General features: G+C 41.5%; 1 protein-coding gene and 1 long non-coding RNA gene across 5 annotated transcripts in view; one reads left to right on the top strand and one right to left on the bottom strand.

Annotated features, from left to right (window-relative positions):
• Positions 1–21,431, top strand: part of LOC310770570 — a 188,744-nt gene that overhangs the window by 42,749 nt on the left and 124,564 nt on the right. The window lies entirely within an intron of this gene.
• The window catches only part of SLC10A7 (solute carrier family 10 member 7), a 132,677-nt gene continuing 122,428 nt past the window's right edge, over positions 11,183–21,431 (bottom strand). For 2 of the 4 annotated variants that reach the window (XM_083631299.1, XM_083631301.1), the window contains 3 exons: positions 17,529–17,674; positions 15,151–15,344; positions 11,183–14,840 (listed from right to left, as the gene is read on the bottom strand). In XM_083631299.1, the coding sequence (XP_083487425.1) occupies positions 15,174–15,344; positions 17,529–17,674 (317 nt within the window). In that variant the 3' untranslated portion in view covers positions 11,183–14,840; positions 15,151–15,173. The remainder of the gene's footprint in view (positions 14,841–15,150; positions 15,345–17,528; positions 17,675–21,431) is intronic. The other 2 variants (XM_083631303.1, XM_083631302.1) reach the window with 1 other exon arrangement.

Below are 21,431 nucleotides of genomic sequence, written 5' to 3'. Positions count from 1 at the left end.
ATATCTATTGCTAAGAATAGCTTGAGGTGGCAGGGGGCGACAATAACACTTTTATTTTGGACAAATGCAGTCTTTTGTGTGCACTCTGGCATAGCTCTGCTGCAAATGAGAAGAAGGCAATGCACTGGCTATGCTTTACTGAGGGTATAGTGGCATTGCTAGGCATAAAAATATAGTTACAGAATTTATTAAATACAATGGCTTCTTTCCCATCCACCAAATCACTGCCTGAAAATAAATAGGATTTTATTACTAGATTTACTAGTATTAAGAAAAACACCACTACCACTGCTCTGATATATTCTCTCACTCACTCACTCACTCACTCACTCACTCACTCACATGACTTAGTATTGACCCAAACTGGGGAAGAGGTGATATTCCAAATACAAATTTTTATAGAATCATAGAATTGTAGAGTTGGAAGGGACCTTGAGGGTTCTATAGTCCAACCCCTACAATATTACCCATAGCTGTCTCTGTTGTGGTGTGTGTTAACAGTTGTTTTTGTGAAACATGATACTCTTTTCAGCAACTGAGGTAAATAGTCCCACTTTCAGAGTGAAAATAGGAAGAGTTGCCCTAACTCTGATTTTACTTCAGTGTGCTGTCACACAGCCAAATCAATTGGTTTTGTGGTGCCATGGCATCATAATGCTTCCTATATGATCCCTGATTGGCTAGAAGACATAACCAGAAAGTGGAGGAAACTCACCCTCTGTTTTAAATTTTGCACCAAAAGTAAGAATGGTTGTGAATGGGTAAAATAGCATGGCACACCAAAAAAATCCTTGCCCACAAAAAATTGGCTCAGCCCTAATGCAACAACTCCTCCCTAATGGAGATGAAGATATACAAAGGAAGCAAATCAAACCTATACAATAGCTGAAATGCTAATAAGCAAGAGAGCAGAGGATGGGAAATCAGAGCAAAATAGGTATGGAGAAATCAAGGCGGTTTATAAGACGAGGCACTTGTTGGTAGGAGGAATTGGTTTAGGTCTGGGAGAAAAACATGCATATGTAAAGCATAAAATGGTAAAGGTACCCCTGACCATTAGGTCCAGTCGCGGACTACTCTGGGGTTGCGGTGCTCATCTCGCTTTACTGGCCGAGGGAGCTGGCGTTTGTCCACAGACAGATTCTGGGTCATGTGGCCAGCATGACTAAGCCGCTTCTGGCGAACCAGAGTGAGAAAGAAAAACTACTGAAGAAATACTGGACAGGACAAGAAGACAGATGGGGATGGGGGAAGAGTACAACTATTGCTGTTGTTTTTGGCAGCCAGGAAGTGTTCATCTTTTTTCATTCATCATGATGATATCTACAAGAACATGACTCTAATGCATGTTCAGTCTTAGTAGTGGTGATAATTGCCCACACAAGCTCTGTCACTAGATGGCTGCAGGAGCCTCAGCTCTTGACTTGAAAGTGGTGCTTTAAGATGCCTCAGAAAGGGAGCCCATTTACATCCATTCTGGCATCAACCTCATAGCCTGGCAGTCAGGGTTGGAATTTCTCCATGGCCCAAGGCAGCTTTCACAGTGCAATGTCCCGCTTTTACTTCCCTTATCTTCTGCTCACTCTGTTTACACAGCTTAACCGCACGATGCTTCGGTAGGTCAACTGAATTTATGGCTAGATCACTTACTGTATGTAGATCAGCTGACTGCCTGAGTGAGTCACATGATATTCCTGCAGTGCAGCAGTGTCATGGCAACTGTGATGTGCTGTTGGCAAATTCCAGTTTGGGCTTCCTGCATTTGTGGCAGCTCTTGAAACAGAATAGCTCACTAGTTCATCATCATGACCAGATTGGAGTTTCTGGTTCTGCTTATTGGGATGGTTTCTTCCTCTGCTTATATTGCTGACTTATTTTTTCTAGTTTATAATCCCATTTCCTTGAATTTCTTGGAAAGTACGTAACATGCAGAGTGCCATTACAGTACGTTCCTATCCTCTCCATCTGCTTTTTTTAATGGATCTTGATGATTATGATGATGATTTTGCTATAGGGCTTAAAAACTAGTCAGAAAACAGGCTCCCAAGGTAGTGATCAACTAACAACTAATATGGTAGCAAGGAGAAGGACTTCTACTCCTCAGGTTAAGGTCAAAGATCCCAGATGGCCTCTCTGACTCCTGGAATTGCACTATCCATTACAGCTCTGCGCTTGCTAATGTCAACACATAATTGATTCTTTACAAACAGTTGCTACTTTACAGGCAAGTCAAAGATCAGAATCACTTTATTAATATGCGTTGATGTACATTAGATACTGGTGCATAAGGTGCTCAGGCATTCAGCTGCCAGTGTGGAGAGAAATGGTGATGTGACATGCTGGGGTTTATTACGGAAACATGAAGCTCAAGAAGGGAAAGGAAATTTCACTCCGTTATATAAGCTATCACACACAAAAAAAGCTTCCAATACTTCAGGCATGATCCCATTGTCCTTCTGAACTTCCCAGCCGTACTCTGTTTATATGGGTTTTTTCCCCCTGATACCAATACTCTCTCCCCATTAGCAGCCATCAACTGGTGTAAGCCATCTACTGGAATGGGCCTTTAGGTCTCAGTTTTAAAATCCTTACTTTGGAGAAGTCCCGTTGACCCAAATGGGATTAATCCAAGATAAAGACTTTGCACGAGGTAACCTTTTGATAGTACACCTAACTTATGTCATGACCCTGAGCTGTTCCTACCACTTAAACTTCATGACATTAACATACATCACAGAATTTTAGTTCTGAACAGTATTAGCATTGCTATGTTTTCCCACCACACTCGTCTGAAGAACGACCACATTCTAAACCGCTCAGAAAGTAAGCAGCAGCAGCAGCAGCAGCAGCAGGGTTTGGATTTGATATTCCACTTTATCACTACCTGAAGGAGTCTCAAAGCGGCTAACATTCTCCTTTCCCTTCCTCCCCCACAACAAACACTCTGTGAGGTGAGTGGGGCTGAGAGACTTCAGAGAAGCCCAAGGTCACCCAGCAGCTACATGTGGAGGAGCGGGGAAGCGAACCCAGTTTACCAGATTACAAGTCTACCGCTCTTAACCACTACACCACACTGGTACCAACCTCAGGTTCCATCCTGCCCACCCACATCCAAGAACAGGGATGGAAAAGCTGTAGCCCTCCACTTGTTCTCAGCTCCAACTCCTATCAGCTCCAGCCAGCATGGCCAGTGGTCAAGGATGGCGGAAGTTGTAATCCAGTAGCAAATGGAGTGTTTCCAATTCCCCATCTTTGTCCTTGACAGACTCCAGTGCTCTGGAGCAACCATCCAGCACCTTTGGAAGTAGCACAGGCCTCTTCCATTTTGTTTTGTTTTATATAGAAGATCAGTCTCTGGAGATTAGGCAGAGAGAACGACTGGATCAAGGTGAAGCGGTGAATTTTGTGGCTGTATGGAAATGTGCACCTAGTACTACTGTACTTCCTGTTCCAAGTTCAACTGTACAGTGGTACCTCAGGTTAAGTACTTAATTCGTTCCGGAGGTCCGTTCTTAACCTGAAACTGTTCTTAACCTGAAGCACCACTTTAGCTAATGGGGCCTCCTGCTGCTGCACGATTTCTGTTCTCATCCTGAAGCAAAGTTCTTAACCGGAAGCACTATTTCTGGGTTAGCAAAGTCTGTAACCTGAAACGTGTGTAACCTGAAGCGTATGTAACCCGAGGTACCACTGTATATCAACTAGATCAGCTTGGCTCCCCGGGGTGAGACGTACTTACCGGCTTTCGATGATGACGATGATCCTATGCAGGTGGTGGTGGTGGGAAGCAGTCACAGCCCTTGATGCATGCATATGATGCCAGCACTATGCTCATTCAGTAACAACGTAGGCCTCATTCGTGTGGCTGTTCTGTTTTCTGCCCCCATTTCTGAGGAGGAAGGGTTGCACAAGTTGGGTTGGCACATGTTAAGATGCACATGCATACTGCTTGCCTCTCACAGTACCTTATATACATGTGTGTGAATATGTGGACATGCCCTGCACCTCCTCAGTCGTATAGCGAGTGTGAAAATGGGCTTTTTTCCAGCCGAAATGCACTGGAACGCAGTTCTGGCACCTCTCAGGTGGGCACCATTGCCATGATAAAAGAATGAGGGAGTTCCGGCACCTTTCAGTCCAAGCTCTCAGTCTCTAACATTCACATGAGAGGTAGAAACTCCACAGGTGCAGCCTTTTTTATCGCTACATCATCATGCCTAGGAAGCCTGCCGGCTATGCAGCCATTAAAGGCACAGAACCTCTTGTTAGGAAAGAAAAAATGTCAGTCCTCATGGTAAGAAAAACCAGTGCTACTCCCTGCACTGCCAACAATTGCAATTGCAAACAATAATTGACTAGTTACAATAGGAAATAACCCTGGTCAGGCTTAAGATCCCCTTAGTTCTGCAATAGAATCTTTGTTATTGGAAAACCAGGCTGATGATAGTTTGTGACTGCCATCCATGCTTTCCACTTGTTTCGGCACTAGCCATTTCATCCCACTAGAGGGCACCATTGCTAAATTTATTGTCTTATTCAGGCAAATTTTCAAGAAAATGATTGTTTCAGTTCAGTGCTTACACTCCTGTTTTTAAAATTCAGCCTTATTTGCATGCATAAAAGTATACAAAAGAATTTTCTCACCAATCTGCTTTTTATCACAGAATATCGTACTGGGGGAAGCTGGGCTACTTGATACTCATTTAATTTTTTGGTATAACATTTATAGTAACTTTCACAGACTTAATGTATTTTAATGTTTTCCATCAGAAGTTTTAAAAGATGCCAATTTCAAAATTTTGTGCATCTACGTGGAAAAAGTTAGCAAAATTTAGCAAATTTATTATGTTCCTTTTGTATGACTGTTTCCAAAAGGCCATTTTTGTCATTTGAATTTTTACCCCGTCTCTGGGTAGAGCAGATCAAATCAATTTTAAAGGATCTTTTCTGTCCTGAACACATCAACACTTCTGATAGTTGTTGGTTTTTGTTTTTGTTTTTAAAAAACACCCTTTCAAGTAACTCAGAATAATCAACTGGTCCACTTACAACTATGTTTTTTATCTGTTTATTTCTCCATGCTATTTTGTACTATTTCCAGCTAGGCTTAGTTATGCAAAGTCTCTTGTAACACAGAGAAAGCCCTTTGATAAAACCGCAAAATCCTCTATGATTGCCTTCTCACCTCCAGCTAGTTCCTCCTTTATTGATGGTCTTCATCTACGTACGTAATGGACTGGTATTGATTCACTCCTTTGGAAAGAGTCAGAATGGGGCAAAAGCCATAGCCTTGGGGGCACACAGTTAAAAAAAAAAGTGGTACGATTCTGGAGAAGGGATCTATACACACCTCTGGCCAATGTGGTGCTAATATGGCTGGTGTGCAGCACTAATCCTTTGGACTCATTAAACAAGGATTTGCTGTGCTTGAAGCACATAGGCAGGTGTGGTTTTTTTAAGCCACTTATCTCCAAATTTCTGCTCTAGTACAGACTCCAGCAGTTTGTTCAATAATTAGCCTTACTGTATTGCCATATTAATTTATTTTAAATACACATATTTCTCCCCTTCCAACACCCACACATCCATATCAGATGTTTCAAAATGGTGGCTTTAGGATACAAAGTGCAGCCAGACTTCTGAAGTGATTTTTACGCCAAGAGAAAAGAGTCAAAAGAAAAATGATTTGTGGGAAGAACAAAATAAGACAGAATTAAATCATAAGGCTTGTTCATTCTGGGAGGTTTTTTTAAAAAAATAATATATATATTTGTTAGAAAATACTTCTTTTGTTGCTGATTTGTCAGATACGTTTTGTTATTTGCTTGTTAGGCGTGCATCTGTCCTACATTGTTTTCACATTTTTGGACGGCATTGTGGCAGTGGCAGTGGCAGTGGCTTTGACAGCTGCTCTTAATGGCTGACATCCTACCCACCCACCCCCCAAATGCCCTAGACATTGTGTCATTCTGTTTTTTAAAAAATCAGTTCAGTGGGGGGCTGCAATTTTGCGTGCGTGTGGTGAGTATCTTTAAAAAAATAAAAATAAAAAATTTCACAATGTTCCAGAACAATGCAACATCTCGGAACGTCTAGGAAAATAACATGGCAGACACACCAGGAGGACAACTAACATAATCTCTGCTGCTACTGGTAGAGTAAAATCGTAGGGTTCTCCCAATGTAAAGAAAAGTTGAGAAACAATACATGTACCCATTAGTTACTTCTGGCATTTGTTTCAGAACAAGTATAAATTTAGTTCAATGCTTGATCTAAAATGAGTACACAGCTCCTAAATCACATGTACGTGTTTGCCACTGGGTGACTGTTACACTCAATGTGGTTAGTTACATGCATGTGAAGGGCCTATCATGTACACAGAATCAGAGATTTTCAACGCCAAGCCCCCAAATCCTTCTCTTTGGTTAAGCAAGAAACATCAACACATCTGATCTTGAAGGAAACAGCCCAGCTTTAGAAAAACTCTTGAGGTGAATGCAGAGCCAGGCTGCTGAGGGACAGGCCATGGGGAGCATCCCAGATACCAAACAGAATGGCCTAGAGGACTGCATTTGGCCTGCAGGGTAAGGGGAAATGAGCGTATTGAGAGTTGATTAAAAATGAATTGGGAGAATTGGTTTGCGGGTGATATTCCAATTACTATTATTTATTTATTTATTTATTTATTTATACCACGCCCATCTGGCTGGGCTTCCCCAGCCACTCTGGGCGGCTTCCAACAAAATATTAAAATACAGTAATGCACCAAACATTAAAAGCTTCCCTAAACAGGGCTGCCTTCAAATGTCTTCTAAAAGTCTGGCAGTTGTTCTCTTTGACATCTGATGGGAAGGCGTTCCACAGGGCTATTAATATTGAAGAATAAATAAATTTTAGAGAAATAATATTTTAAGGTATTTTTAGCGCATCTTTCATCTTGGATGTGATCTCATACAGTAAAACAGAATTTAAACCACAAATATCAACAGTCAGTCACATAAACAAACCATTCAGATGTAATCTGGATAAATTAGCTCCCATTCTGTGAAATGGGGATTTTGTTCTGCTATATGCAGTCAAATATGCAGGTTAAATATGGGACCCAGACCCAACCTGTCTTGTAGTCAGTTTCTTGGACTTGTCCGTGTTACTTTTTTTCGAACCTCATCAGCTAGCCTTGGAAAAAAACCCGCTTATTTTGTTGGGCTTTGTAAGGTTAAATATCTGGTTCAGGACTCAGTCTCAACCTCTGCCTTGTACTTGGTTTGTTGGGCAAGTTACTTTTGCTTTGTGACTAGCCGGTTCTCTCCACGCCCCACCCCTTGCCTCAAGCAAGCCATTTTGGGCTGGCCATGTCTCCCCCCTGGCAGCCATTTTAAGATAGTTTCTTAATTTTCCAGATGTGCTTACCATTAAGATCAGTGGGGGCACCACATTTTTCACAGACAGAAAATTGCAACTTTTCAACCACAAAATCAGATTCCGTGCCTACTCCTTATTGCAATTATGCAAATCACACAGGTTTACAGAATGTGGTATATTTGAGTCCACTTTTGCAAGGACTCATACGCCCTCATCTGTTGGGAATCGTATTCAGTCACACCTCAGGCTTCCGGGATCCACCAAGCATTGCCTATATGGTGTCAAGTCTAGCTTTGCAGCCATAATGGCTAGGAACTTTAAAATCAAAGCTGAGAGCCACAGGAAACTTGCTGTTCCTTCACTAGTACACCACTTGAAATAGTTCTCAGGCAAATCCGAACTGCTAAAAAGTTGCTGTGTTTGACACTGGAATAGTCTCTATGGAACAGTCAGTTATTGGTACATTTTACTCTCACTGAGCATATGTGTGTTCCTTTCAAAGCATCCCTGATGAACAACCTCTCAGTTTACAAAGGAATCTTCTTGTTTGTTTTCTGATTATCATAACATCCAAATGAATTATTGTCAATTATAAAATCTTGTTTCCTTCAGGGTGTAAGATGGCAGCTTCCAAGTTCTGAGCAAACACTTTGTACATGAGACAATAACCCCCTGAAGCTAAGAATCGGCAAGACTTGTCCTTGGATCCCAACAGCCGCAGCCCACAGGATAGGAAAGTGCTCCTCCTCACTGGCAGAGTCCTGGATATTTTATGTGACAATGCTATTCATTTTCTCAGTTGCCAGCTCATCCCAAGGTTTTAACACCAGGATTATAATGTGTTAAAAGCAATCTTAAAAACAATACAGTAGAGCAAACCAGCACACATTAAGACCTGCAACAAGTCTAAATACCCTCTTGCTGTTTTGGAACAAAAATAAATTGCAACTTTAAAGTCATGGAAAGGCACAAAAATTGCAGAATTTGCCAATTTTATGAGAATAAGCCAAATTGTGAGTTGAGATTTATGTGGCATCAGTAGCCAATTAGATTTAAGGGCTTTCCAGTTTTCTTCATTCCTTGTGAAAATGCAGGTTTGCAGGGTAATGTGTCAAATGGTGAACCATACTATAAGGAAATTTATTTTTAAAATTAGATCATAGTTTTTTGAGTTTTTTCAGGGAAACATTATCTGCCACCCGTGTCTTATTTTTGTGTGGGTAGAAAAGATTGGATATTACTCTTAAATCTAAATTCGTTTAACTTATTGGTGGGCGATATTCCTGTATAATGTATCCCTTTTAAGATATAAAATTTTTCATTATTCATCCCAATGTTATGGGGGCCTACTGATGTCAGTAACAAAGATCTGTGAATTACAGCAACACTGCAGTTTGAGGACAACTGGAGAGAGCCATGCTATTCAAGAGTTAACAGCAATTCAGTGCAAGTATCCCCATCACAAAATTTCAGATTCCTCCTGCAATTTGCTTTAACTGATGGAAAATAGGAAGTATACTTACTGGAAATCTTGGGGGAAAGACACCATGTGATTCATCCTCTCTCCTGGTGCATGTATGCATGATCTGGACACACGTGGAAAGTTGGGGTCCAGGAGAAACCTTAATGTTGTCTATAGAATTGCTGATGGTGACAACTGTGATAACAGGGTCAGAGAAGCACTATCTGTCATGGCTCTCTATCCTAGTTTGGATCTATATTATGGGAATAATCAAGATTTTAGTACAGCCAGAGTTTTCACATAATGGGGCTCAAGTCAAAAGGTCTGCAGTGTGTGAAGCAGCCCTTGGGGAAAGATAGACAATAGTTTAAGTTGAAGGTGAGAGGTGTTTATTGCGGGCCGCCAGGAAGTAAGTCCTCCTCTGTATGGAATGATGCTCAGCAGCAGGACCTGCAGATCTGCTTCAATGGAAAACTCACCGCAGCCAACAAGATCCTCCGTTCCATGGCAAGGATCGGATTGGCTCATGGGAAGATGCCTTTCATAGTCTGTCCCAGGTAGGCACTAGGCTTCTGATCTGAAAGGAATTGTGTCTGCCACTGCCACAACAGAGAGAAATGAGAGGAAAATATATTCAAGCTGCCGTTGACAAAGACATCCTGCAAGCGGGAGCTGATTGCCAAGTGCGGAATTCCCTTTTGAAGCATCAATTGCTCCATTTTCTCAACAGAAAGGAAGTCAAGGAGGGGAGAGAGAAAAAGGCACCCCTTTGAGAAAGACAACCCGCTGCGGGGAGCAGATCATTTTCCAGACTGTTGAAGCAGCAATGCTAGGTAGAGCCTTTGTTATTAGCATACGTTTTTAGTAGCAGTTCTCTTACAAAAGCAATGAGAGTCAAGCTCCCTTTTCCAACAAAATTTTACCTTAAAAGTGTTAGCAGAGGGGTGTAATAGAAAAAAGTTGCCTGGGCCAAAATCAGCAATCTAAGGATATGTAAATAAGTCTATTAGGTATGGCAACATGACCACTCCTCTCATGCCAGCAACTGGCATTACGGGCTTCTTCACCAACAAGCAGAATTTCCACGAATCTAGCATGACTAATAGGCGCAGAGAGACATATCCTCCATGAATTTGGCTAATCACCCTGATAAAGTTACTATTATGGGGATCACAAAAGCATTATTTGTTGGCATCCAGACTCTAGGGAGACAATGGAGGAGAGCGCCTTTGGGGTGAGGGTCAAGCTGTTGGATGGTTGTAGCGCCTTCTGTAGCTGTAGAGACTGATGCGGGAGAGGCATGCTTTGTTGCAGCTGCAACCACTGAAGGCGTCCAGTCGTGCTGCTGCAGATGCACCGTGGCACTGCTTCTCTCTGCGCTCCTCCCAGTGGTCATTCCTCCTCTGGTCAGGGCTATGGATACACAACCTGTCTGCCTCCAGGCATTGCAGTTGTCTGCAAGGGATTTCCATACGGCGGGGTTGATGCTGCCAGCCTTCAGTTGGTCCGCCAATTGGCCTGGTGCTGGAAGTAGCTTCCTCCCCACTTTTACATATTTGGGAGCTGTGAGTACTAAACAGCTGAACAGGGCTACGTAAATTGAATTATTTTACTTGCATATCAAAGTCCAGTGACTATAATCTCTTACTTACCTTGTTTGGAATTTTGTGGTGGTGTTGTTTTAGGATGCCACCCAGAGGAGTGCTGTTACTTGCCTCCTGTGTTACAGAAGCCCAACTTGCCTTAATAAAAAGTTGCAAACTCAAACAGAGATTACAAACTCAAACTCATAAGGATATGTATAACACAATAATTCGTTACAGAATTAGAGATAAGAGTTTATGAGTTGAGATAAGTTCATGTTAGTCCATAGTCAGATTTGACGTGAAAGTCTTAGTTTCAATCATTGAGCAGAAGTCAGAAGTCAATTATGGATCAGAAACCAGGACAGGGCAGCCTCTCTTTTAACTTTCAGGTGTTTCTTGAAGACTTTTTGAGTGCTGACAACCCTTTGCAGCTATTTGTTTTTTGTTAGCCAATCGCTTGAATGGTCAACCGTATTTCATTTTTTTTAAAAAATGTTTTGTAGGTTGCACTGTCTTGATATTTTATGATACAGTGGTATAGAAATGCTTTAATAAATAAACAGAGTCAGAGGCAACAATAATGTATCCAACAATGCTCAACTCAAAGTAGAGAATGGAAGAAATCAACAAGTGAGCCAAATCCTGCTGCGAGAACTGTACACTGCAAACACCCCAGCAAATCTGAATAAGAGGTCAGACAACAAGTGGTCCATGCAGTTACATCTCCTGCTTGACTCTTTTTGATGTCATCCACAAAAAAGAGAGAGAAACATTTTTATCAGTTATTTTTATTTTTAAAAAGTGTTCATATAGACTTTAAAAAGAAACAAACCAAAAGCTTTACCCAGGCAGAAAAAAGAACCCAAGTTACAAAAATAAACTGCAGACCTATCCGTTTGCCTCTTTCCAAACTAACACCCAATGAGCTCCTCTTATAACTGAAGGCATGAAATGAACATCTTAACAGTCTTTAAACATAATGTAACATTTTGGATATGAATAATTAAGTTATACTAAGTATGGACTTAAAGGATGTAATTCAGTTTTGCTTTATGTTCCTTTAAGAACAATCCACCCAACATTCACTTGTGTAAAATGAGGAAGAAACATAACACCATTTAGGCTGTTCAAAGCCATAAACAATTATAGCCAGAAGTGCCTTTCCCTGGAAGCCTTAAATACAGTGTAATATCAATGAAATTGCCATGACAAATTTTCGTAGTTAAAAGTCATGAACTGATGATACTGTAGTAATTTGAGGTAGATCTGTTGGATGAGTAGCAGTGTAGCGACTGTTTAAGAGCAGACATGACTCAAATGATAAGACAGAAGAGTTAGTTGGCCGTGAGTTTAACAGTGGTGGAAGAAACAGCCAGGAATATTTCATTTGCAAGAGGCATCAAAATGAATTGGATTTGCATAAGAGCAAACCTTGCACTGTGGTGCATCTCCTCATTTTCATGGAGCTTGCTCACGAGAGAAATTCACACGATATTGCATCCAGTTTTGGAACAGTCAGCCACAAATCTCATGGGTCTCATTTTCTTCCTCAGCTTATGGCCAAGATTGTGGACTTAAGATAACCTGTATTTTGGAGGCCCAAGAAAGGATTTGTCAAAGCAAAAAGAAAAACATGTTATCTGTTCTTTTTTCTGGCGTTTTGGCTCCCTGTATTTTTAGACAACTGAATCAAGATGTATATGAGGTGAATTTGTGATTTGTGTGTAAAAATACATATATCTGATCCACTTAACTGAGAATCTAGCTTGTGTTGAGTTTGGGGAATACCTATACAGGCTGTCTTCTTAGAAACATATCTGATATGTTACCATTTTATAATTCTGACCCATATGCAAATAAACATGATTGAGGCTATCTAATTGGCAAAAAGCAGTAGCTTCTATGCTCAATTTCACTGACCTTAATTCTTATTAATGGGCACTTAGATCTTTTGCACCTCTATCATTCAGAAGTGGTAACTTCATTTCAGAAAAGTGGCCTATCAGTAAACACATTTTGACCTAAGCAACAAGGAAGTCATTTTATAGAGATTGATATAGATTGTTGACAACATAATAAGGCAACTCAGCTTGGCACCAAATACAATTATCTGGGCAGGACTGTTAATCCCAAGATGAATAATGCATTATCAAGTCTTAGGGTATAAGGAGAGGAATGTATTTCAAACAGTTTGTGTGTGCAGTTAATAAGGTTTGCACAACATGGTAAGCCAAACTGCAGATTTTAGTTAATGAAGGGAAGAGCATAACCATGAGCCCTGGTTCAGACAACACACAAAGCCAAACCTTGGCTTAGGTAGGCACAGCAGTAACAAGGACTAAGGAGGACAAAAAGTACCTGCGAGCTCCTCTATGGGAGCCCACATGGTTGCATGTTCTTGCTAAGCCAGTTTGGCTCACATTGTTGCACAAGCCAGGTCGATAATATTGAAACTGAATGACATCCCCTAAGAACCTGCCCTTTCTTTCCACTGTAATGTACAGAGGTCAAAATCAACATTTTCATTCCCACAATTCCATATGCGGTTGAATGCACACATACATATTTGCAGAAGCAGGCTTCTTGACATACTTCAGTGGAATGGGCTATGAACAGTAAGCCCTTGTGGACAGAGTTGCGGTGCAAGCTACCAGGTCCATAAGGATCTCCTGGATGGGGCCACATGATTACCAAGCTCACAAGGGTGTAATGGCATTATCTGTCTCTCAGATCACTGCTTAGCCCAGGGGTCGTCAACCTGGTCCCTACCACCCACTAATGGGCGTTTCAGGATTCTAGCTGGGCGGTAGAGGGTTGTACGGCACAAGCTGAATCCTCCTTCCATCGAGCACTGGTGGGCGGTAAGGAAATTTTACCATTGAGAAAGATGCATTAGTGGGTGGTAGGTATAAAAAGGTTGACTACCTCTTAGCCCAGGCTTCCTCAACCTTGGCCCTCCAGATGTTTTTGGCCTACAACTCCCATGATCCCTGGCTAGCAGGACCAGTGGCAAGGGATGGTGGGAATTGTAGTCTCAAAACATCTGGAGGGCCGAGGTTGAGGAAGCCTGCCTTAGCCTAAAGGCAACTGACATGAATAAGGTACACTGCTTACTAGCAATGCAATCCTATGTAAATTCCTATGAGGAATGGAAGTAAATTCCAATGAAGGACTTACTCCCAGGTAAGTGTTTATCATTAGTATACTGGACTCCTTTATAAAGTGTAAAGAAAACTCAACATATTTAATCTTTAAAAAATTCACTTAAGCTACAGCAGCCAAATTGACCAGAAATATCCCCCCTTTTATACCAGTGCTTTCAAACATTTAAAGAGTACACAAATATATGCTTTCTGTGGGAAATATCTAATTACAGAATTAGGTTTTCATTTTCACCAGCTTGCGTTTGCTGCAAAGAACACCACTCTGCCAGCGACAGTAAAGAGAATATTAGCATCGGATATTCTTCTGTCGCTGTGGGGTATGGTGTACTGAATTTGGGGAAAAGAGCGGGGATCTTTTAGCTCAGTTTGGGTTAACACCAATAATACTAATGTTACTAATAAAACCCCTCCTAGCTGCACTTGTAGATCACAGATCTTCCCTTACAACCGTAAGCACCGGGCCTTCTCTTTGAAGATGCTCACGATGCATTTAAGATATACAATGCCATAAAATCATAAAAATGGAATGCAGAGAATTGCCTTGAGAAACCATTAGCTTTGAAGGAATGTCTAGACAACTGTGTCAACAAATGCAAATAATTTATGCTTCTCTGTTTCTCTCCAATGGATGGCCCCATGCTGAGTGTACACAAACTTAGAAGAAAAAGGCATGTCATAATCATAGGAGCAGGGAGGGTTACGGAATCACACAGAAATTCAAGTTCATCTTGACTAGAACTTCAGAAATTGCTTTCCTGTTGTCAGCCAGAAGAGTGTTGCTTGCCCCTGGTCTGTTTTGGCCTGGGATTAGCAGAATCTGCAGAGCACAGCTCTCGTTCTGACTTCATTCAGTTCAGTGGAGCTTACGTGAGAGTAAGAAACACTTGGCGGCTTGTGCCCACTTCCTCTGAGAAGGTGTGAGGATGGAAGCTCCAGTTTCTCATTGTCTGAACTGTTCACTCAATGGGGGGGGGGATTCAAATGACCCCAAACTTTAGTGCAACCTCTTACACCAAGCAGCCATGTGATTTTGGAATCAATGCTTTTGTCAAATATATTTTAAGGCACTTCAGTAGGTATTTTAAATATATATATGTATATATAAGTATCTATAAAAATAAAATAAATGCCGAAGCAACATTCACATATGCCCGTCTTCTGAATTGTCTCTGTGTATGTACAAAATAGTACATATATACATTCATTGGATCTCTTCCACTGTTAAACTTTCACTGGCATCTTGGGCTGCTTTGTTAATTTCAGTGCCTGCAAGCAGTAAAACACAGCATCAGTTTGTTTGCATTGAAAGAAGCAGCAGCAGCAAAGTTAAACAACCCAATGTACTTGAAATAAATTGGTGATAGGTTTCCTACAGCAGGAGGGAGAGATGCTGGTATCTCTGGCCAACTCTTCCCTGAGTGCCTTGTGCTGCTAAATTACAAGGGGTGTTCCCCCACTATCTTGCTAGTTTTCTTCTCCTCCACCTTATGCAAGAATTCTTTCTTCTGGGATTAGCAAAGATCAAAAAGACTCTAGCTTTTTTCTACAAGTCACCTCACGATGGGCTATAACATACCGTTTCTTCCTTTTCTCTCTCCCTCACACCTGGAGACATGACACTTTCTTATTTCTCTGACACTGACTGGCAGCAAACCCTACTCCTCTCTCGCTCCTGGCAATTTCTAAAGACAGGGAACTGGAATCACACATCTGATAAAATGCGGACGATGAAGGGTGGTAACTTTTAAGAAGCCATATGTTGCAGATTTCCTGGGAGAGAAAAAATCCTAGGTTATCCTTTCCTGTTAAGAAAAGTTTAGAGTGGCACCATTGCATTTCCTAGAGGAGAAAGATGTCAGCACTGGGCATCCAAGGCAGGCCACAGGGTGGCACCGGGCAGAGAAAGTTCCTCCTTGAACACTTAGAAAAGAAGAGCGGAAGAACTTAGGAAGAGCCTGCCGGAATGACATCTGGTCCAGCATTCTGTTCTCACAGTGGCCATCCAGATGCCCATGGAAAACCTGCAAGCAGGACCTGAGCACAAGAGCACTCTTCCTTCTTGTGGCTTCCAGCAGCTGGTATTCAGAAGCATTACTGCCTATGACCATGGAGTCACGAGCACAGCCATCATGGCAAGTAGCCACTGATAAGCCTTCTCCTCCCTGAACCCTTTTCCAAAGTTGGGAGCCCTCACTGCCTCTTATCGGAGTGAATTCCATGGTTTAACTGGGTGTTGCATTGCTTTGCTGCCCCTTTCTTGAAGAAGCCTCCGGGACTGTCAAATGCCTTGCGGTAAGACTCCTGTTGGCTTTATAGTAGTGAGATCTGGTACCATAGTAGTTCTGACAGTACTGAAAGGTCTCATTAGCTCTCCATGTTTGGTTGACTCAGTTTCAGGCCTAATTCCAGTGTCTGTTGGTCTGTTTTCTTTTTTAAAAAAATCATATGAGAAATTGCACTCATGTAAATTATGTGCACATATATGTAACGTGAGTGTTGCTGTCAGCTTCCTTCGATGTTAAAACTCATTTACTGTGTGCTGAAAAGTTCCCAACAGCTTGTGAACCAAGATCTGGGTATTCGTCTTATATTTAAACATCTTTAAAAAACAGCCAGACCAGTGGCGTAGCGTGGGGGGTGCAGGGGGGGCCGGCCGCACCAGGCGCAACATCTGGGGTTAGGGCAAATCCACGGTTTAGGGGGCGCAAATCCACGGTTTAGGGGGCGCAAATTACTTGCCTTGCCCCGGGTGCTGACAACCCACGCTACGCCACTGAGCCAGACAGGCTATTGAGAAAGCATTACCAAAACAGATGGAACATAGACCACAATGCTCTCGTAAAAAGTGCACTATTTGTTTCTTAAATTTGAGTATTAGGGTTAATTGTATTCAATACATTACCGAATGAAGACACATATATTTGCAACATTGTTTGGGAAAATGAGATCTTTGGTGTGTGGAGGCTTCTACAGTACTACTTGCCGGAATAGAAACGCCCTCTTGTCGGCAAACCTCTAAATATTTAAATTCTACTTCATGAAGAAATCACATGTTGGTATCATAATTAAGGAAGGATGTCACTGTAGAGCTGAGTACAATGACTGGATAACAGTTTTCCACCAGGAAAGAAATGCCAAAGTGAAGCCAAGGAGTTGATAGAAAATAAACATCAAGGTAAAGTTGACATGTTTACTTTCAAAGCAGGAGACCATTATCCAGGCACAACATCAAAAATCTATTGTAATTATTGCTACTGAACCAAGAATGAACTTCCCTGATTTACAAAAATAATAATATTGTCATGTAATTAGAATAATATTCTTGGAAAAATAACCTACAAGACCAGAAGAAGAACAGTGGTATGGCAAAATGACAAATGATCAAAATAAATCTGCCAAGCCTGGTTAATTAAAACTAAAAAAGAGAGACCTGACTTTGGATGCATCTCGGAGGAAAAAGGCAAAAGTCCTACTAGATTTGGGGGAAATAAAACCACCCACAACAGGGCCTTTTAAGACTTTACTGGGCACACATGCATGGATGAAAGAAAGAGTGAGTCACAATTTCCTGTCTTTGCAATTTTTCTAAATGCTTTCCCCTCAATGTTTATGATATCTAGGCAGAGGAAGAGCAGATACTTTATTGTGCAGAGAACCTCACCAAAGCATTGTACAAGGACAAAATGTGGTACGGTGCTTCAGATGCAGTGAGCATCTCTGGGTATGCCTGCAGGTCCTATTTACTGATGTGCTTTTTCCGTGCAAAATGATTGCCAGAAGTCCACACAAAGCACACATTCAGCCCAGCCTAATCTCCTTGCCTGCAGATTGGTATGATCATGGAGTGGCTCTGCCAGCACCTGAACAGCAATGGACACAACAGTTCTCTAATCTTATCTCTCTCTCTCCCTAGATCTATCGTAATGAACTATGCTTCTGGCCACAATTCCTTACCTTTTGTCTCGAAATCATCCAAGACTTTATTGTTGGTACCAACACGCTACCGAGGAGAATCTGAGCCGGGTGATAGATAAGTAAAGGGACTGAGATTAAGGATAGGTGTTCGTAGCCTTCAAATACTATCTTCAGCATTGGTATTCCTGTGGACAGAAAGACAGCTAAATTTAGGACTGCTTTGATTGATGTATTTTCTTTGTCGGGGATCACAGGAAAGCATTATACTTTTTGAAACATTTCACTAAGATTTCAAAAAAGAAAACAAACAAAAAAGATCGTTCAGAAGACACAGATGTAGTAGGAGGCAGAAAAACTAATTCTGCAGTGAAGAAAAGCCCCTTTTCCTTTTGGCAAAAAGGACCGAGACAGAATGCTGGAGAGACTCCAAGAACAAATCTCCCCTCCGTTCGAAAGCGGCATTCTCTCAGCCAGAGGCTGAATGCAAATTTCTAACCTGCTAGAGGCCAACTGTACAAAATATTGGGGGGTGACCTAGATTCCCCAACCCTCTTGCTTTCCTTTATCTCAATGCCAAATTGCTTACCTTCTCCCCAATTTATGATATCCCTCACTGTTGCTGAGCCTACTCTCTTTCCCACAAACAAATATGTTCTCTTTGCAGTGAAAGGGGAACATTTGCACCTCGGAATGGAAAAGGAATCCTTACCGCTTTGCCCAGGACATTTCAGACAACTGGTGCATCAAAAGGAGTGACTGATTGTTTACCTAGCAGTGCCTTCAGTTGGGGTGGTTGGGTCTATAAGAGGCCTTCAGGTTGCATATTACTGCTATAAAGTATTCCCGGAATGTTAGAAAGCTTGTGTGTGTGTGTATAATACAGTTACAGGAATGTTAGAAAGCAAGCAAGCAACAAACAAACAAACATTACACAGTTACAACAGCACAATGTCTACTCAAGAGGCAAGTCCCATAGAATTGAATAGGGCTTACTCCTGGGTATGTGGGTAAAGGATTGTGGCCCAAAACCCTTTTGGAAATCAAGCCCAATGTAGTGCCATTAAATCCTACAAAGTTTTGAATGAAGAAAAGAAACTACATGAGGATGTGCACACTTGTTTGATTTTTGGTCTTTTGTCTGAGAAGGGATGCCGGATTCTTTGAACAACATTACAAACATTGAAACAAAGCCTATTGTAAATCCCAGGCCACTCTTGGATATTTCAGTCCACAGCGTTTGTTAATGTAACTATGGAACAGGAGCAGTGATTCAAACGACAGTGACAGGAGCAGGTGCCACTATAACAAAAATAGCAAAGCACTGCTGAGAAATTTAAATCTTTAAGATGGGTAGCAAAGAACAAAAGGTGCTATGCTTAAAAGGATTTGGTTATCTTTATTTTCATCTGTCCACTCCAGTTTCTTTCATCACTTATAGTACATAAATTCTGATGTAATGGAATACGATAGGAACACCAACATTAGATCTCTTTAGTATAAAGTTGTGCAGCATCTCGGCACACACAAATATATATATTTAAAAACATAGCAAATCCAGCTACTTTTCTAAAATGTTCACAAAGTTAAGCATAGCTTTTTAAAAAGTGAATTTCAGAAAAATGGTTCACATTGTTACATTAGTCTTCCCATAGAAGCACCAGTTCCTGTGTTTGATGGCTGCTTTCAGTCTGTTGTTTTTTTAAAGGGGAAACATTTGAAATTATTATTCAAACCCGATTTGTAAGGAATGGAAAACAAGTGTTAACAATTTTACTCCTGTTCATGGACCCGAAGGAAACAAATGAGAACCAAAATTCAGGATCCTGCCAGGAACTTTGCTACTACCCTCCCATCCCTCCACCCATCCTGCCAATTTCTGAAAGTGAAATCAGGAAGGGGATGAAACCAAGACTGTTTTCACACTAGGGCATTGAAACTCTTATCCATTTCCTTGTTCCATGTTCAGTGGGTTTTACTCCCAGGTCAGGGGCATTGCTAGGGAGTGAGCCAGAGGACTTGAGTCCTGGGCCTTTTGTGCCTTCTCCCATCATTGGAAGTCTCCTGATGCTTTACTGTGTAAGGCATGTCTGGAATACCGCTTTGTCGGATTGCTTGAAGTGATACAGACAGTGGACCAACCAATCCAGAACCCTGCTGGGCTCTTGCTGGCAAAATGGAGGAGAGCTCTTCCACTCCTCTCCCATGATTTTTCTTAACTATTTCCCTCCTACTAAAAACACTAGGAGGGAAATCAAAGGGTCTCCAGGGCGGACTGAGCTCACCACCTTGTTTGGGGGCATGTAAGGGGACTGAGGTGTTGGGTCCTTTGGACAGAGCCATTTCTCAGGTTCTCACCTAGCATGTACCCAAATCTCCCATGGTTTGGTCCTACCAAGAGTGGAAACCTGATATTGGTAGGGAAAGGGCTGTGGAAGTTTCTCTGACAATAGGGAGGAGACCTCCAAATACAGGTCTCACTTTCCAAGGATGGGACTTCCTATGTCCATAGGACACCCTCATGGTTAGGAAACACAAAAACAAACTGGAGCAATCTGGTCTCTTGAATGATCAAAGCAATTCAGAACATAGGACCACAAGTCATGAAGCACAAAATTGCTCTAATGGAGAGAGAGAGAAGATGAAAAGAAACAATTTTCCAAGAGTACCTTCCATCCCTTAGTAAATAAGATAGAGCTTTCTACTCTTACATTATCATAAGGGATATCCTGCCTTTCCCTATTTTGCTTCTTTAGCCCCACCCCCTCTTCCTGAGGCCATATTTTAATTACCATAACAAGACACTGTTCTTTCTCCTAGGGTCTGAGTACTTATGTACTGAGACACAGTACACAAAGTATTTAAGAACAGCCCTGATAAGTCTTTATGCCCCTGTCGCTCTATGAAAAAGCAAATTTCCTATATGTGCAGCATCCAAATTCCCCTCCAATATCACAGGCTAACCCCAAAGCAAGCAGGGCTACTCTTCAAACTAGTAGTCAACTCAAGCAGGAGGGTCTACCCCTGTGGTGGTAGCATGTAACTTCAGACTTTCCTTAGTCTCTTGCCTCTTAATGATTGTGAATCTTTTACATTTAAACAACCCCCTCCCTGAAATACAGCATTTGTACTTCACATTTTCACAGTAACTACACACACACACACACACACACACACACACACACACAGTATTTTTAAAAACTTGCGGGGAAGGAAAGTATTTCCACATAAATTTAAATATGACTCTCTTTCTATCCCGCTATCACTGCAACCACAGAAATGAAGCAAATAAATTTTAATGCTCCAAGGTACTGATTCTGTGTCACCATGGTTGACAGGATCCATGCAAGCTTCAGGAGATGGCATTTGACTTTATGGAAGTGAGCACTCTGCACGCATTTACAATTTTACAGGGACTTTAAGCTGTCATGCTGAAAAATGTTTATAAAACATTAATCAAAAATGCCTTTTTAATACAATGCATTGTCTGAAAGATGTTAGCAGGCACATATTGTAAATGGATTCTTTTTTTCTGACTAAAGTAATTTCTACCAAAAGCATTTCCCCCTCTGCTGTACAAGTACACAGTGAGGATAGATAAAGAGCACTTTCTCAGCACATTACTACCTGATCCAAACACTTGGGAAATCACTAATGTACAGCACGCCATATTTCCATGTCACACATGACACATTTGTCTAAAATTACCCAACAGAGTTTGACGTTGCAGCCTATTCCTTCGCTGAGCTTTCAACTGACATCTGCCAAGCAAGAACTTCAAGTAAGAGCTTTTTTTCCCTTTAACAAGGAACCAAGAGTTTTCTTTTATCCTATACCCAGGATGGAAAGGATAAAAAAGTAAGAGCGGGAGCTCAGGTCTCCCACCCCCCATTTTAATATGTTTATTTTATGCTCCTTGAATCTCTGTGCTTTTCTCAGAGTAGC

Source organism: Podarcis filfolensis (genome assembly GCF_964270895.1).
Source record: "Podarcis filfolensis genome assembly, chromosome: 9".
In the NCBI taxonomy this organism is placed as follows: domain Eukaryota; kingdom Metazoa; phylum Chordata; class Lepidosauria; order Squamata; family Lacertidae; genus Podarcis; species Podarcis filfolensis.
The sequence above is the reverse complement of the archived record's forward strand: the minus strand, read 5'-3'. Positions and strand labels throughout refer to the sequence as shown.